Source organism: Prionailurus bengalensis, chromosome C1 (assembly GCF_016509475.1).
Source record: "Prionailurus bengalensis isolate Pbe53 chromosome C1, Fcat_Pben_1.1_paternal_pri, whole genome shotgun sequence".
Classification (NCBI taxonomy): domain Eukaryota; kingdom Metazoa; phylum Chordata; class Mammalia; order Carnivora; family Felidae; genus Prionailurus; species Prionailurus bengalensis.
Window position 1 is genome coordinate 191,724,047 of NC_057345.1, and position 17,571 is coordinate 191,741,617.

General features: G+C 38.8%; 1 protein-coding gene across 2 annotated transcripts in view; it reads left to right on the forward strand.

Moving 5' to 3' along the window:
* PARD3B (par-3 family cell polarity regulator beta) overlaps nucleotides 1–17,571 on the forward strand; it is a 1,020,722-nt gene that overhangs the window by 392,149 nt on the left and 611,002 nt on the right. For both annotated transcript variants that reach the window (XM_043577601.1, XM_043577602.1), the window contains exon 3: nucleotides 10,767–10,938. In XM_043577601.1, the coding sequence (XP_043433536.1) occupies nucleotides 10,767–10,938 (172 nt within the window). The remainder of the gene's footprint in view (nucleotides 1–10,766; nucleotides 10,939–17,571) is intronic.

Here is a 17,571-nt window from a genome sequence, read left to right on the forward strand (position 1 = left end):
CTTCTCTTCTTTCTCTTCTTTCTCTTCTCTCCTCTTCTCTTTCTACCTGAGAAACATAAAAGCCTAGAGTAGCAAAGTGCAAAAGTGGCTACTGGGTTTGAGAGTTTAGTGTAAACACTGGCTTTTGAAACCCAAGATTGCTGATGGTCTTAGCAACCTGAATTTTGGGGTCCAGCCCTAATTTCAAAACATGTGTTCCATTTTTTTTTCTGTAACTATGCTCAGTGTGTGTCATTTTTTTTTAAATTTAGAAACAAATCCTAGTTTTCACGCTGACAAAATATATTCTAGATGCTTTAGGAAGAAGGCCTTTTGCACAAAACATATAAATTTGCAACTGACTCTGAAAGATGCTCTTCCTACAATTAGAGGCAAGACCTGAAGCACAAGTACTCCTGGAAGAGGTAATACCCCTCCTGCGATTGTGAGCAAGGAGCAAGGACCCTGGGCTTCTTGTCTTCAGGCCCCAATTAGCGAGGCATCATTCTATGTGAGTTTAATACACCCACAATCATAATTACAAATCTTGACATTTAGATGCTCCCAAAGTCAACACCCATCCCAGCAGGGTTAGCCACATTATCACTAGTTAAGGAGATGTAGAGCAATTAGAAGCTAAAGGAAAAGGTTAGCTTTACCACTCAGACGGAAGGGGTTCAGTAGCAAAACCCACCTGCAAGTGCAGTGTTAATTTTTTAAAATATCGGCTTCAAAGCCTTGTCACCCATGACAAGGAAGATCTGAGTCTAAATGGAATATTTAAGAGAAGTGCTTCCTCATCCCTCAATCAGGCTGCACGCTGACCTTTGCGTAGTCTTCGCCGGTTGTTCAGCTGTCACCAAATGCTGGAGAAAGTAGAACATCACCGGACCTGTCACGAGGTCAATCAGCCGGTGCTCGGGCCAATTTGCTAAATGTGTCTTTGCTAAAGAGTCTGTTCCCTCACCAGTCTGATGAAATGTAGTACCAATTAATCACCAGCTAATTTTCAGGGAGTTGAAAACTCCCTTGTAGTCGTTGGCCACTCACCACGTTGTCTGGCCTTGGGGGACCTCAGGCCTGGAATGTGAGGCCACCTCAGAGACACGTGAAACTGTTGAAACTTGTGTCTTAGGCTACCAAGGTGACAGGCTACTAGGCTATTAGGTGACATCTGCCTCAGGCCAACACTGACCTGTTTTAGTTAGAACCCTCCATGTGGTTGGCAAGCCCCAAAGACCATGCCTACAGCTCAAGTGCATGCAGCATTGTCTCCTTGAACATTTTAATGATCCAGTAAGATCTCATTGTTTTTTGTATCAACCTATCAGTTCTTTATCTGTCTTTAGAAGGTGGTGGTGGCTTTGTCATCATTCTCTGCAGAGGTTTATTATCTGAGAGCTGTTGAGTTGTCTTAAAAGCAGAAAGGTTTCTTTTTTTTTTTTCCTTTTACCACATAGACTGTTCTATTTGTAGCCAAGTCTCATAAATTAAAATACTTGTCAAAATAAATGAATAGTATGTTTGTTATATTCATGACTTAAAATCACATTTGATTGCTTACTCATTAATCCACAAAATTAAGCAACGCACCCTGGATTGCAGTCATTAGTACAAAGAAGCAGGGTTCTTCTAACCGTCAGACGTAGTAGAGAACACCGTACGATTGTGTTTGTTTCAAAACTAAGTATGTTCACACACACATTAGTTTTATAATTTCAGAAGGTCTCCTCTGGAAGAAAGTCAAGTACATAAATGCAGTCCACCAACAAACGGGGTTGGGATCATAATATACTGAGTGGATTTGAGATGGAACAATCGTAAAATGTCATCTTACATTGAGCCTCAAAGCTGACAGAAGCTATTTTGCCCTCTGTAGGAGCATACGTGGTAAGGGAGGTTACCTTTACTCCCAATTGGATGGAAAAATCAAGGACTCAGGGAGATGGTGTCCACATCCATCCAAATGGCCACATTTGCCCTTTCTCTCCGGTAAAGCAGAGAATGTAAACCATTTCCCTCACTCCCTTCCATGTGGCAAGTACTCACGAGCAGCTTGGAATACAAGGTCAGGTTATACTTGAATTCTCTCATCTGTAACGTGGGGATAATACTGTTTTTCTGAGAAGTTTTCTTATGAAAATGAAATAGAATATGTAAGTACTTAGGACAGTGCCCAGAACATAGTGAGGGCTGGCTAATTATTTGGTAAATACATTTTTTAGTTATGTGACTCATGGTTTCAAGTAGCTGACAGTTAGAGAGGCAAGTAAGTCAAGATGGTTGTGCTGTGTGACTGGTAATGATAGAGACATGGACAGTATTGTGGGAACAACATAGAACCCAGTAGAAGGCCTTGAACTACATCTTGGAAACTATGAGAATATAAAGAATTTTAACTTGGAGCAAGACCATGCCACTTTGTATGATGGAAAGCCCATTTCAGCAGTAGTGTTGTGGGTAAACATCCGGGGGCTGGACTAGAAGCCAGAAGCAAATTGAGGCCTTTGCAGTGGAGACGTAAGGACCTGGAGATGCATTGAGGCATTTTGTTGTGATGAATAATCCCTGCAGAGAGAAATCAGCCTTAGATTCCAGTAAGTTACTGCCTTCAAGGATCTGTTGACATATCTATGGATGACTGTGGCAGCGCTGGACCTTGGCCAAGAAATTACCAAAAAGGTGTTTCTGAGGCCGTTCCAGCTTTGGTTTAGGGTAGAGAATAGAAGCTGTAGGGAAGTAAGGAGAAAAAAACTGAGCCAGTAAAATAGTACTAACGTGAAAGTTACAACATTTTAAAGGTATGTATGCTTTGTCATTTACAAAATATTTTTCCACGTGCTATTTTATGTTTTCTTGTGTCGGGTACGCTTCCTTAGAAAAGAATATTCTTTCAGAAATGCAGGTTAGATGTGTGTGATTTAGTTGAGAATGATTTGAAGAAGAAGTCATTTGTGTGTATGTGTATCCCTGCATTTTAAAACATTGTCTTCATTTACACTAACGTACGCTCTCCCAAGACCTTCAAAGCCCTTGGGATTGGATAAAATTGAGGAACGTCCGTGATATACAGAGTAAATGGCAAGCAAAGCCACTCAGCGAATTGGCATCATTTTTGAGTTTTCTCAACCAGTTTAACCCAAGGATCTTCCACTTTCTTTTGTGTTGGTTATTTTTGGTGTGTGTAATTCAGAGACAGTGGAAATACTATTACTGACAAAGCCAGAGATGCTGTTTTTTTTTTTATTTCTGACATTTGTGTTACCTCAGAATGCTTGAAACTTCTTCCTGCTTCTCTACGTGTTTGCTTTCTCCGTAGCTGTCCCACAGGGCCCTTTAGGATTAGAGCTTGGTGGCCACCACCTGATCTCCATGGAGCCCTTTGCCCGACCACTGCTATGGATGGTCAAGGGCACAGAGGAAAGTGTCTTCAGGCTTTCCATGTGTATATTAGGTGTCGGTTTTGAAGGTTGTTTCATAAATGGTGAGTTGTTACTATGCAGGAAAGTGAAGAATGAATGTAACAAAAATAAACAAATAAAAAATAAGGCTCTCAAACTTGAGTCAGTCACAGGAAAAATACGATTCAGTATAAATGTATTTATTGTATACCTGACTTCTTAGTGAGCTACTGCATAATTAAAGGTAAATGCAGTTTTGGCCAAAGTATTGGTGTTTTTTTAATAGGCATGCTTTTTGTTATTACCAGCAGTGTAGGCAGCTGCCTTTTGAAAATGTGATAAGAATAAATAGGATTCTTAGTACAGTTGAATAAATTATGTTATTTTCTTTAGCATGAAGCTTAAAGCTGTAAAGTTTGTAAAGGTCCCTATTACAGATTTTTCAGTTTGGAGAGGAAATGAAAATTGGTTTTATCTCATTTACTGAATGTCGATTGAACTTTCTGAGAATCAGAGCTGTTGCATACTTGCTCTGAGGATACTTGATCTGATGCTTGCATCTGATGAAGATGCAAATTTGAGCATGCTCATTTTAAAAATCTGGATTAAATGCTTTTAGCTAGCTGTCAAAATCCTATGAAGGAAGATCACCTGTTTTCAAACCTTTGTTTAAAGTGGCATAAAATTAAGTCACATAGCCCATTGTTATTTAGTTACAAGCAGATATGTATACATTTAAATGAAATTCTTCCGTGTTTCACTCTCTTCCCAAAGGTGATAATGTGTTTTCCTGTACTTGTGAAATGGTTGTAATTTCACAGTCTTACTTAGATTTAATTGTGTTTATTAAGATTTGAGACAAATGATTCTAATTTTGTTTTGTAGGATCCTGTTTTTTTTTCCTTTGTCTTTGAATTTTACTTGATAGTTGTCGGTAATATGGAATATGTATGAAACGGTAAAAATAGCAGTGTGTTGTTAAATTCAAGAGTTTAACCCAAGGAACTCAATATGGCAAATAAGTTTTTCTTAGTAGTACGTGAGTGTACTTGACGTGTAATTAAAATAGAGCCACATTTCCTAACTGTAATTACTAATACAAAAAATGTACTTTTATAAATCATGTTCTATGGGCATTTGGATGATTCTTTTTGATTTTCTCTATAGGCTAAAGATAATAGCATTCGATTATAAAAACTCAGGCTCTAAAAAGTGACAGAATGCTGTAGGTTGATAACAAAGCAAGCCACATCATGAATATTGAGGGACTCTGCAATAAATAACCTTGGTGGCATTTATTATGAAAATATTTACTTGTGACTGGAGAAGCTAAAGGCATTGGTATATTGCTTCAAGCTGCAGTGGAAACAGCACACCCCATGTTTTGCAGTGTGGGAAGAATGGTAAAGCGTGTCTATGGGTTGTGTGATGAAGAGGAAGACAAAAAAGAAAAACAAAAATTACCTATTTGATGTGTTTGATCTTGGTACTTTCTCTGTTCCTCTGTCAATCCTGTGATGAAGAGATTAAAGAGAATCAACAAAGTAAAAGCAGAATATGGATAAACAAGTCAAGTGGGATTTAGTCTGGAAGCCAGAGAATGTTAGCTATGGTAGGAAAAGGAATTAACATTTAACCTTCCATTGTGTACCAGGCTCTGTGCTGAAGTGTTTAGGCATGTTAGGGATATTATCAAGGAACTTAACATTCTACCTCCACGTGACTCACACACTCCCCACACACACGCAAACACACAGCCCTTTACTAGTGATATTGATCATAATAGTCTTACTGTTTAATTATAGGAACAGGTCTGAGTCCTCGAAGTGATATTGATGGTGTGAAATTGCAGAGAACACATGACTCTTTTGATCAAGTCTATTATTCAGGTTTCACAGATAATTGTAAATTACCCAAAATTCTTCCATTTCTTTTCATCTTTGAATTTGTTGTTGTTGTTGACTTTTTCATTATTTTGATCTACACAAGGTATGAGAAAAAGATGGAAATATTCTCTAACGTGAAGTTTTATGGGTGATCATTTTGCTAGGAGAATCCCAATTTCAGATATTCTTCCCATAGGCCTTCCGGGGTGGCCAGGGGATGCTTGCAGTTACCAAAGCTATTGCCTAGCCCTTGAACTGGGAGCACCATCAGCACGGACAACTGAGATCTAATTATTGAGTATCATTTTACATGCTACATTAGTGTGTTTATTTTTACATGTTTTCTTAAGTCCTAGTTAGAAGTTAGGTGTGCTCCTGAGAATTGCACTCCACCTTGACCTCTCAAACAGAGGTAGAAAACATGTAAGATAAACATTGTACGTTCTCCCAGTGCCTTAATTTTACTGGCACATGAAAGAGAAAATAGTGTCATATTAAAACAATCACAGAAAGCTGGTAGAACGTGAAATGGAAGACCTGAATTTGTATAGGCTGCACCCTTGAATCGTGAGCTTATGGAATGCCATCTCAGACTACACCGCTAACCCTGCCTCCCTCTCCATGTGCTCTCCACCCCTGGTGTACCACTTGTACTCCTTCAGAGACCAAATAAGCAGATTCTCCCTTTCAAAATTGAGCCTGAAAAAGAAAGAGAACACACATAATCTCTCTTTTTGGAGCCCGACGTGGCAGAAGCAATTTCTCTTCGTGTCGAATAGAAAAGTAGGAATTTCTCTCCCCCACCACCCATAATAACAAAACCAGAACAGCGGTAATAGTGATGATGACACTTGGAGGGGCTTATGGGTATGTACAGGTTGTTTATATGCATTCATTTCTAAAAAAAAATAATAATTTGGATGTTTATTCTAAAAACACGTGAAAAAATCTAGGTATCTTTTACTTGCTACGTTAGGTTTTAGTATCTGTTCTTGCTTTCTTTTAGTCATTTTATTCCAACAAACATATGTTCAGTGCCTATTGTGTATACTCACCAATCTAGGCGATGGGGATACAACAGAAAAAACAAAAATCACTGTTTCCTTGGAGCTTATATGCTAGCACAGTGAGAAAAAACAGACAATAAATAAGACAAATAAAAAATGAAACATTGAGAGGGCGATAAATGCGATAAAGAAAAAAGAAGGGAGGATAGAAAGTGGCTATGATGTTGCAATTAAGATCGTGTGGTCAGCAAAAGCCTGGCATTTGAGTAAGGATCAGAAGGACAGAGGAACAAACCATGTAGGTGTCTGGGGAGGACTATTTCAGACAGAGAGAACAGCAAATACAAAGACACTGAGTCAGGAACAAAGAAGAAATCATGGATGGATAGAATCCTGAGAGCAAGGGAGAACATACTCAGAACATGTGGTCAGATATGTCCCAAGGAGCTTATGACCAGATAGTCATTGCAAGGACTTGAGCTTCACTGTGACATGGGAAGGTGACTGACCAAAGGAGACACATGACCCATCTTGTGTTTTAGTAGGATCACTCTGGCTGCTGTATTGAGAATGGATTAGAAGGGAGCATGGGTAGAAATAAGACCACACAGGAAATTATTGCAGTGATCCGTGGGAGAGACTGTGGTAGCTGGGCCTAAAGTGATGAGAGTAGAGGGGCGAGAAGCAGGTAAACTCTGATTATATTTTGAGATTTGTTCACAAACTGGATGTGTGTGGGGTGTATGAGGGAAGAAGGGAGGGATGGAAAAAGGCATCAAGGGCGAATATGAGATTTTTCTCCTGAGCAGTTGGACGGATGGACTGCCAGTAATTTGAATGTAAAAAGATTGTGAGAAGAGCTTTGGAAGATCATTTTTTCAGTTTTTCACGTGTTATGTTAGGTGATGGACCATATAAGCCTGGAGTTCGAGAAGAAGCTCTGGGTTGGAGGTTTAAATTTGGAATTTATGAGCATATACTTACATCTATGCCATGAGACAAATGAGATGTCCAAAATAACTTAGATGTGTTCTCTGTCACATTTTTAGAGATGAGGAGGAATAAGTAAAAGGAAATTTAACGGATGGTCACAAGAGATGTCCGGGAAGACAAGTCAACAATTTAGGAGGCATGTTGAACTGTGTCCTAAAATCAAGCCAGATAAGTGGCTTGGGATTTAGCTATCTAAAGACTGGTTTTGACCTTCATAAGAGCAGTTTCCATGGAATGGAGGGGCAAGAGCCTGACAAGTGTGGTCTCAGCAAAGTACAGGAGTTCTTTGGAAACTGCTCTGTAGAGATTGGAAACTGCTCTGTAGACAGACATTTTCAGATTTTGCTTTTAAGGAAAGTAGAGAAACGGGGTATTATCTACAGGGGTAAATGGGTCCTGAGAAGGTTTCTTAAACCTTTCTGTTGTTGGTTTTTCTTTTTGTTTGGGGTGGGAGAATGAATAGTATATTTGTGGACCAACCTTCCTGTGTACATCTGGGGATGAGATGCCTAAATACTGACAGAGATCTGTGAGGACAGGAGTTTTGATTAGAAATAATGACTCTGTGAAAAGAGTTTGGATTATGGGGTCTTTGGGAAATGTTGGTGTTGTGCTGGGTGACGTGAGAATACAAGCGTTACAGAAGGAGAACAGAAGGGTTGCCAGAAGATGGATAGGGCAGCAGAAGAGAAAGGCATCCAAATGAAATATTACCTGTTTGCATTTTGCATAATGTTTAGGTTACTATAGTCGTAAAGATGTCAGTGAAAAATCTTCCACATGCCATAGAAGTTTAGTCTAGGTGAAACCTTAACAACAGAAAAAAAGTTAAATAGAATTTCTTCTTTCCTGTCCAACTTCTTTTTCTATCATGTTGGAAATCAGCATGCCTCTGTTGAGGAACCAGAACCATGATTTATGTTAATTAATGCATCTCTGTAACACCGTCTACTGGGAACTCTGTTACCTGATAATGGAGGTGTTCTGATGAAGTAAGTAATCTAGCTAATAAGCACCTACAATGTACGATTTAAAGAAATTGTCAGTTTTGAAACAAGTGTGCATATTGTAGATGTTGAAATGCAGACCGCATGGAGAGTTTCTTATCAACCAGCACCAATGAAGCCAAAGACTTTGTTTGGGCAGCACCGATTCAGGAACCGAACCTCTTCTTTCCAGGAAGAGAGACCGTCTCATTCATTCATCCATCCATCTGTACATCTAGGGTAGACGTTGTGAAGATAATTCCTGTCAATTGTGGGACTGGGAGACGGACTATGAGATTTGGGAATACTCCACTTCTTATTATCATCATCTTTGTGACGACTATTGCCTTTTCTCTCCATTCTTTATCGTATTCTTTAGGATATAGCATCCTAGTGGACAAACCACAAATATTTTACAAGATATCCTCTCTTTTTACAGCTCTCTTGTTGGAAAACAGTCACAGTGTGGTCTGAAACCCTGAGTTAGAAATGAAAAAGACTAGATTCTAGTACCAATTACTGTTTGGCCTCTCCCTTTGGGAAACAAAATCTCCGAACTATTATGTTCTCTCATTTGCTAAGTAGGTGTACCATTGTTGTTACATCTGCTGTAAACTTGTATGGATATAATAGTATGGAAAACAGGAGAGTATCTTGGGGAGGAAAGGTTACATAATAAACATAGATAATGGCATAGTTGATGAGTTATCAGTTTTAAGATTGTGTATTATGCTCCAAACTGATACTCAGTTTTTTTCTCTTTTCCCCAATATGTAAGGCGCACTGCATTTACTAGCAGTTAAGGATGTAGGAAGGGGGAAGAGTAAGGTATTACTCTTTACTAACACAAAATTGTTCATAGAACCCACATTATAAGCCGCTTCACCTTGCCGATTGGCAATTAAAATAAATGTTACTAAAATGTGTTAGAATTCAACAATATGGAAAACTGAAATTATAATTGTGTCACAAAAATAGTGATGAAAATAACACTTCTAGCACATTTTTAAAAACTGATTTTATTTTCCTTTTCAAGATTTACAAGTTTTAAACTCTTCACTTTGACCAGATGATTAGAAAGATACAGTTCTACTGATTATTTTTATACTAGAATAATCTTTCGTTATTAATCCATTTAAGTCTTCTCTCAAATCAGTTCATCATTACTACCAATTAAAAATAGAAAATGTATGTGCTCAATTTCAAGAATTAAAAATAATGCCTTGGGAGTAGCATTTCTTTCCTGTGGTAAGAGGATTGTTGGATTTTCCAATTAAAGAAGTCTCCATACTGGAAATGAGTAGTCAATTATGAAAATTATTTCTGAGTAGTCAATTTGCATATCCCTAATTGTATTCATTTCTTTTGAAAGACTCAACTTGGAATTTATGATGTTTTGATTGATTACTCCTGCATTTGTGTTATTAATACTATTGCCAACGAGATTCCCTTATGAATGGGGCTTTCTGTGCCTTTCCTAAATAAATGCTTGAATCATAAGTAGGTTTGTTTTATGTAATGAATGAAAAATATCTAAAGATTTACTAGCAGATTTCAAAGTTGCCCACACTGCTCTTTCCTGGGTTGACAGTAGCATCCTCTCGCTGCCTACTGCACAAACATTTGGACTTTTCCACGGCACTTGATGAGACGCTTGTGAAGGTTCTCCGTGGAGGTGCTGTCTGCTGGCCAAAAATACAGTTTGAGCAGGGCTGTCCTCACTGTTGATACAGCAGTGCTTGGGCAATTACTGGAAATTTTTATTTTATTTTATTTTGCCCTTTATGAAAAATGACTTGGAATGGACAATTAAATGTTTTATATTAATAGTTCTATGTTAATAGTTCTATATTAAGAAACATAGTTCTCCTATGAAATGAAATTGAAATGAAGATAGTAATAATTTGGTTGAAAGTGCTGACGTTTAGTCTCTTTGGGCTTGGCGTTCATTGGACTGAACCAGTCAGCACAGTGCCATGAAGGAAGAGAACAGAATTAAAGGGATGTATAAAAAGGGGATGATATCTATGTGCACAAAATGAACACATTGTATGGAAATATACACATTCATTTGTTGTGATCGTGTCTAAAAGGGCAGCTGTAATTATGGATTTTATAATATCCCAGCTCTCCGAGCCTTGAATGTCCTCTTTTTTCAAGTAGACCTATCCTCAGCTTCTGCATCTTCGACTTTTTATTTCTGGAAAGACTCTTAAAAATACTGAAGTCCTTTTAGGAATATTGGTGAAGGTGGCAAGGGGAAGGGGCAGCCATTTCCTTATTTCAAAAGAGCCAAAATTGGTTCTTTCTTTCAAGAATCGGCAAACAATTAATTCCTGGCTACAATGCTTTTAGACCTATTGAGTGAAGAGTTGTGGGGCAGTAACATTCAAGTTTGACGTTGTCAGAGGCCATTTTCTTTAAAGTCAAATAAAGATCACAATCAGCGAGATACAGTGTTGTGTGATGATGCATGTCATACCAAGTAATGAGTGTTGTTGGATTTGTTTGTAGCTGATTGCTGTGTTTGATGAACAAGAACCACTCCACAAGATTGAGAGCCCCAGTGGAAACCTTGCAGGTCAGCAGACTCCAGATGCCTTTGAGACGGAAGTGGCTGCCCAGTTGGCTGCATTTAAACCAATTGGTGGGGAGATCGAAGTAACCCCTTCTGCTCTAAAATTAGGTATGTACATTTTCACTAGTATGTTTTTCACCTGATTGAAATACATCAGCTTGCTGATTATGAGTTGCTTCTACAATATGACGTATCCTCTTAGTATCTTTCTTTAAAAATCTGGTCTGTCTTTTCTTTAAATTATTTTCACATAGCTCCTTGTAGTCGATGATGCTCAGACAAGTGGATGCGGTTTTTGCTTGCATTGCGGGCGAATCTGAACCGCATCCTCTCGAAGTATCCTACAGGACAGGCTGGTCTGTAAGTGATGTGGCTTATATGTAGCCTATGAGGATCACTTTAAGAAAATGTCCCTGAAGAGTGTCATTTGGCAAAAGTTAAGGGTTATCAAGGAATTTGGACTAGAAACGAAGGTCACTTTCTGTTTCAGCCGCCTTCTTTTTCTCCCCAAATGATGTATCTCAGAGTTTGGAGGAAACGTTTGAAGTTAATTTCTTAATTTTGTCCTCCTCATTTATTCAAGCGAGAACAACCCACCTGGTAATTTTGTTCAGAATTCTTTATTTTTGTTTTGAAGGCATTGGGAGAAAAATAAACATTCTTCTACAGTTTCAGTGAATTTACATCTCCAAGAGAAATGTCAGGTTTTGGTGATAACTCTTAGAGATAAATTTAGGTCCGTTTAACAGCATGAAGCTTTTGAAAATCCACTAACATTTTGGTACTTAAAACAAATTTTCATTCCTGTTGAATGTATGCATATGTTTTGAGACTGCTCTGAGCACCTGTTATATAGGTTAATTCTCCAGATAGAAGAACAGAGGCTTTTACTACTTTGCAAGGGGAATCTTTTGCTTGCAAAGCAAAGAACATGCTTAAAATTGTAAGTCCTAGAGAGTACTCGTTTTTCCCATCTGAAACAAAATGTTTACTGTAAAGTTTGTTTTACATACCACAATATTGAATACCCGTATTTGGTACAAATGTTCTGGAAAGCATCTGTGGTGCTGCCTTTGTAATAAACCAAGTAGAAATTAATGACCTATAATCTTCACAATTCTCCTCTATCCTTTGGAAACCCGGCCAGTGAGGCCGTGTGCTGGAATGCAGACGACGGAGGGCCTTGTGGAGGCGTCTCTCCATCCACAGCGAGGTTTGTGTCTTCCACAACCTCACCACCCTGTCATTCATTTGCATAATGGATGCCTTTTTATCCATTATGCAAATGGTGCGGGAGGAAAATTAGGCAATAAGGGAAGACGAAAGGAGAAAATTGCTCTTGCTTGTTTTAATATTCTATTTAGAAGCGAGCACTGTGTGGTCTTCGAAAGGCTGAACCTCCAAGGGCCCTGGGCTTGAGAATTTGTTTTCACCTTTCTCTTTGCTTTCTCGGGGAAAAAAAAGAAGTTTGTTTTTCTTAAGATTTTCAGCTTCTTTTGTTGAACCAACTGAGCAATGCAATGTTGAAGTCAGGAAGAAAGGTAAGCTGAGGTTCTTTTCCTTTGAAAGTCAATTTTGTGCTTCCCGAGGACGAATTTTTGGTAAGAGAGACAGAAAACAATCTTGATTAAATGGGAACTACATGCCAGGCGCCGAGCTCCAAGCGGTGCACTAAGTGTCTTAAATCCTTTCCTCATAACAACCCATTTCAGCCTCATGGTACTTAGCTGGGTTCTGTCATTCCCCTCCTTTAAGAGATGAGGAAACAGGCATAGGGTACTTAAGTGATTTATCCAAAATCACATAGTTATCAGGTGGTGGAGCCAGGATTTGAACCCTCTCTGGCTCCAGTGTCAGGAGCAAATTTTCTGAGCTGCCTTTCATGTGCTGTTTGTAAGAGAACAAATTGATAGAGTTTGCGATTTATGTTGTGAATATAAACCAAAACCCTGAAAGTGCTTATTCACTTCTTGGCTTCAAATCCATTTCACGTGGTACTACAGATTAAATGACGAGATTAGCTAACCTTCTTTATTAAGCGGTCAGCATCGCTTTCCAGCCAATGGGTCTGGAGCCCTGACGTCATCTCCAGTTCTTCCTCTTTCTTTCCTGCCCTCCTCACTTTCTTCCACCTTCATGTACATGAGTGTCGCAGCAGGCCAGAGCTTTATCATCAATCAGACGATTGCAGAGGCCTCAAACTGACCTCTCTCTTTACAGGGTGCACCGATCCTTGCTTCTGTTAGAGCTGCCTTTCTAAATCACAAATCTGATTATATAACTCCCTGCTTAACAACTTCCAATGGCTTCCTATGGCGTGGAGAGGCATGTCCAAACTCATTAGCAGGCTGATGCAGATGGTTCCTCAGAATTAGCTGGAGGAATCTGGGCAGGGATGAATGATGAAAAAAATCTATCCCTTATCTATCCTCCGGGGTCCAGCAGATTGAGTACTTTTCATTTCTGTAACTTTAAAAGCAAAGCAAAGCAAAACATGTATCAGGTTTCTCAGAGAAATTAAAGAAGGAAGCAACGCCACCTGCTTGGGTATCTGCTTATTCTGTTTTCCTTTTGTTGCTCTCAGGGCAGGTGTGGTCATGGATGGGACAGGTGTCATGGCGGGGTGGGGTGATATGCAAGGCAGCAGATGCAATGCTCATGGCTCTCCCAGGAGTGTGACCCCGCGGCGCCATTGGCCCCACCCCGAGATCCTGTTGAGATAAGGGGGGAGGAAGTGGTTAGTGTGGAAGTAGCCTTTGTGTTCCAGTGATTTCACCATAACAAGGTGCATGTAAAATGCCAAACACCAGAGCCCCAGCTCTTCATCTCTACTCCCCACTCTCCTCCCAGAGGCCGTTGGAGCTGGTTCTGCTCCTCATGGGGGGCTCATTGGTGCCAGCTGGGACAGCAGAAGCAGGGCTTATTCTCATTTTCAAATTCTTGAGACCCCATTCAAGAAAATAGGGAATTTAACCATGATCAGCTCACATGCTTATCTCTCCTAATGAGACACAATTTAACAAATAATAGGGGCGCCTGGGTGGCGCAGTCGGTTAAGCGTCCGACTTCAGCCAGGTCACGATCTCGCGGCCCGTGAGTTCGAGCCCCGCGTCGGGCTCTGGGCTTATGGCTCAGAGCCTGGAGCCTGTTTCCGATTCTGTGTCTCCCTCTCTCTCTGCCCCTCCCCCGTTCATGCTCTGTCTCTCTCTGTCCCCAAAATAAATAAACGTTGAAAAAAAAATTAAAAAAAAAACAAGTAATAGGAATCAAGACATTTTTATGATTAGGTCATACTAATCACCACAAATTTGTGTTTTATTTGTATCTGAGATAAAAATGTGCTCAATATTCAGTGTATTTTTATATCATTTTCAACAGAAGATAATCGTCAACAATATTCGTTAAAAACCAACAACGTTCCCTGTATGCATACAGAAGTTCGCCATTCCTGTTTTTTTCTCGCAAGATGAAATACTTATGCATCAGATATGCAGCAAGTTCATATTTACAGGCTTTTCATGATCTACCTACTTTCTCTCTGCCTGCCTTTCTTACTGGCCACTCTTCCAGTTACCTTAACCTGCAGGCACCATGAACCACTGGCCATTCCCCAGATTTGCTTTCTTTTAAGCCTCTGTGCTTTTGTAGGTACTGTTCTCTTCACTTTGATTCCCTCTTTGCCTCTTTTTATACTTGATGAATTTTTACCTACCTTTTTTTTAAAAATAATTTAATATTTTATTTTTGAGAAAGAGAGAGATGCTCTGCACTGTCAGCATGGAGCCGAATGTGGGGCTCAATCTCACGAACCGTGAGATTGTGATCTAGGCTGAAGGAAAGAGTCTGATGCTTAACTGACTGAGCCACCCAGGTGCTCCTGTATCCACCTTTTAAATTCCAGCTCAAATATGACCTTGTTTATAAAGTCTTGTGCACATCTTTTAGATAGTGCAGTGGGTAACAATAAATTTCTTCATATTTTATTTGGCAACGATGAGTTACAAAGATGAAGTGAAGAACTCTTCTGACCTAAACAGGTTCATACTCTTTTATATACGCTATAAGCTAACGGGATATATATATATATATATATATATATATATATATATATATATACATATATATATATTATTTATTTTTAAGAGGAGTTTTAAATCAGTTGGGCATCTACATAATCCCAACTTTATTCATTTAAATTGTTTCTTACCATTTATTTTCCAGTGGTTTTTCTAATGTAATCCTAAATGACTAAGTTCTGATGTAGAATAATTTGCTAGTTTGGGCTAATGCTTGATGATTCTATGTTTCTGAAATTGATCAATGCTTTCAACTGTATAGCCTAGAGATTGCTAACCTAAAAAACCTATTTAAAAGAAGAGACATGGTAGAACACCACCAGGTAAAACAGTAAAGAATCATATTCACAGAGTCCATTTGGGCTTTAAAATCATCTAGCTCAGGGACTTCCCAAGTCTTCTTTGTGGAATCCTATGGTAGTTAACATATTTTGGAATTTCAACAACTACGTGATCATAGTGAATTAATAAATGACATATATTGTGCACTGACATTCTGGATGCTATTCTAATTTATTCACTTTCACTCTTTGAGAAATAGGACTGGATATGCTGGCAGGAGGAAGAGGGATGCAGAAGGCTGTTGAGTAGGCAGCAGAGAATCCTTATGCCTTTTAGAAGGTCCTACAGTGGAGAAACTCACTTCCACTCAAAAGAATTCTTAGTGCCCTTGACAGCAACTTTTGTAAGATGCTGGTCTAGACATAGTTCTATAGAATTTCATAATTAGCAGTTTTCTGGACAATTGACATTACTTTACAAATAATCAAATGTGCGCTCTGATGTCAAGTAACTAGTTGGGTAAAAACGCGAGTTGGAACCTGCGTCTCTTGGCTTCTAGTACAGTGCTCTTTCAACTACATGACAGTTTTTGGATTAATTTTAGTTTTCAATTATCCATGTCTTTTAATACTATATGTGATAAAATACCACCTCATATCCTTTTATAAGTGAGATAGAGTGTAAATTAATAAATAGATACTGTGAATAGCTGTAAATCAAAAGCTAATAAGGGAATAAAGACCAGAAAATTAAGATGGAGAAAATTTCTCTTAAATCCTTCTGTAGGTTTCAAAAAAAAATGAATTTGCTTCTGCCTTCTCATCCCTTGTATGTTTGCGCATACACACATGCATGCATGTGTTTATGTTTGGGGGGAAAACTGAACCCAAACCAATATGTTAATGGGATACATAGGTGATTTTTTTCTATATTGTGGATATTTGTTGTATTCTTTTCTCATTGCAAGTTTCTGCATGTAGGGCCTTGTGTCCATAAGACAAACTAGGACAATTATTTTGAAATTTGGAAGAGTAAGTCTTTTAGGTTTCCCCTAGGCTGTTCCTGTACTGACTTTTGATCTGTGGTAGCAGACCTTCTGCTGTTCCTCAGAAGACCTTGTGAGATCATGGTCTCAAGGTTGGCCCATCCTCGTCCCTTGAGAACCAGTGATACGGACCTGGTCCCAGACCCTAGAGTATTTGATCTAGTTGTGTTCCCAAGTAATCATTTAACCTATATCTATCAGGACCACATTTTTCCAAACAAAAAATAAATCAGGACACAACTGTCATTTCCATAGAAGTGAATATTCTGAACTGAGACTGTCCAGGTCTCTTTGTGATGTGTGATCACCATGTCTCCTTGGCTCACAGTTTTCTCGTCTATAAAATATACCTTGTTTGCCCTAATAGGCTATGATTTTTTTTAGGAGAATTTCATTCATTCTAAAGCTGAATTTGAATCTGAGTCCATGTGCCTGCCAATTTCTGTCCCATGGCCTCAATTAATTAGTAGTTTTATTTTGGACCTTTTGATAATTTTTTTTTCAGGACTTCTTGACTGAAACTTGATATGTTGGGTCCAAGCTTCAGTGAGAAAACATTTTCTTTGGTTATAATTATTTTAGCAATGTAATTTAAACAGTGTGTCAGGATAAAACATATTTGGAACTTAGTTGTTGCTAGTCTTGTGATCCGTATTACCCAGATATAAAACAATTTGATTAAAGTTTGGAGTTGAAATGGTGTTAGCTTTATTCTCCTCTCGTGTGTTAAACTTTGAAGATGAGCTTACTTTCTATTTGAAAGTGATTCTTTTTTTTGAGACTTGAAAGCTGGAAGGTGCCTCAGATGCTTTATTGTTTCCGTGTGTGTTTGTGCTTCAAAACTGAAATGGAAATTATGATTGTGTGTTTGTTATAATTATTTTCAAAACACTGAATTTCCCTTTCTTTTCAGTAGTTCTCAGGAAAAAAAAAATATATATATAGTCATAGATTAGCGTTGGAAATTGTGACCGTTTTCTATCTGATTTTGTCTAATTTACTGCATAAGGGAAACATATGGGAACATTTGTCTGAGTTTTTAAGGAAACCAAATCCCTTTATGGCACTGATCTTCAGGAAAAAATAAAGAAGGGGGAAGTTTATTCCTTTAATTAGGCTGTAGTGTGTAAGTAGCTGCTGTGCCCGTAATGTGAGTTTAAGTATTGGCATCTGACCCTAGACAAACACAGTCACACCACACACATCGCAGAACTAAAGCTCAGGGCCAGGCTGGGCTTCTCCCGGAGCCTTTGAATTCTGACTACAAAGCGCACAAGCATGTGCGGGTTCCCCGTTGCTGGAAGCTTTCTGCTGTGGGCTGTGAAACCAGAGTTGAAA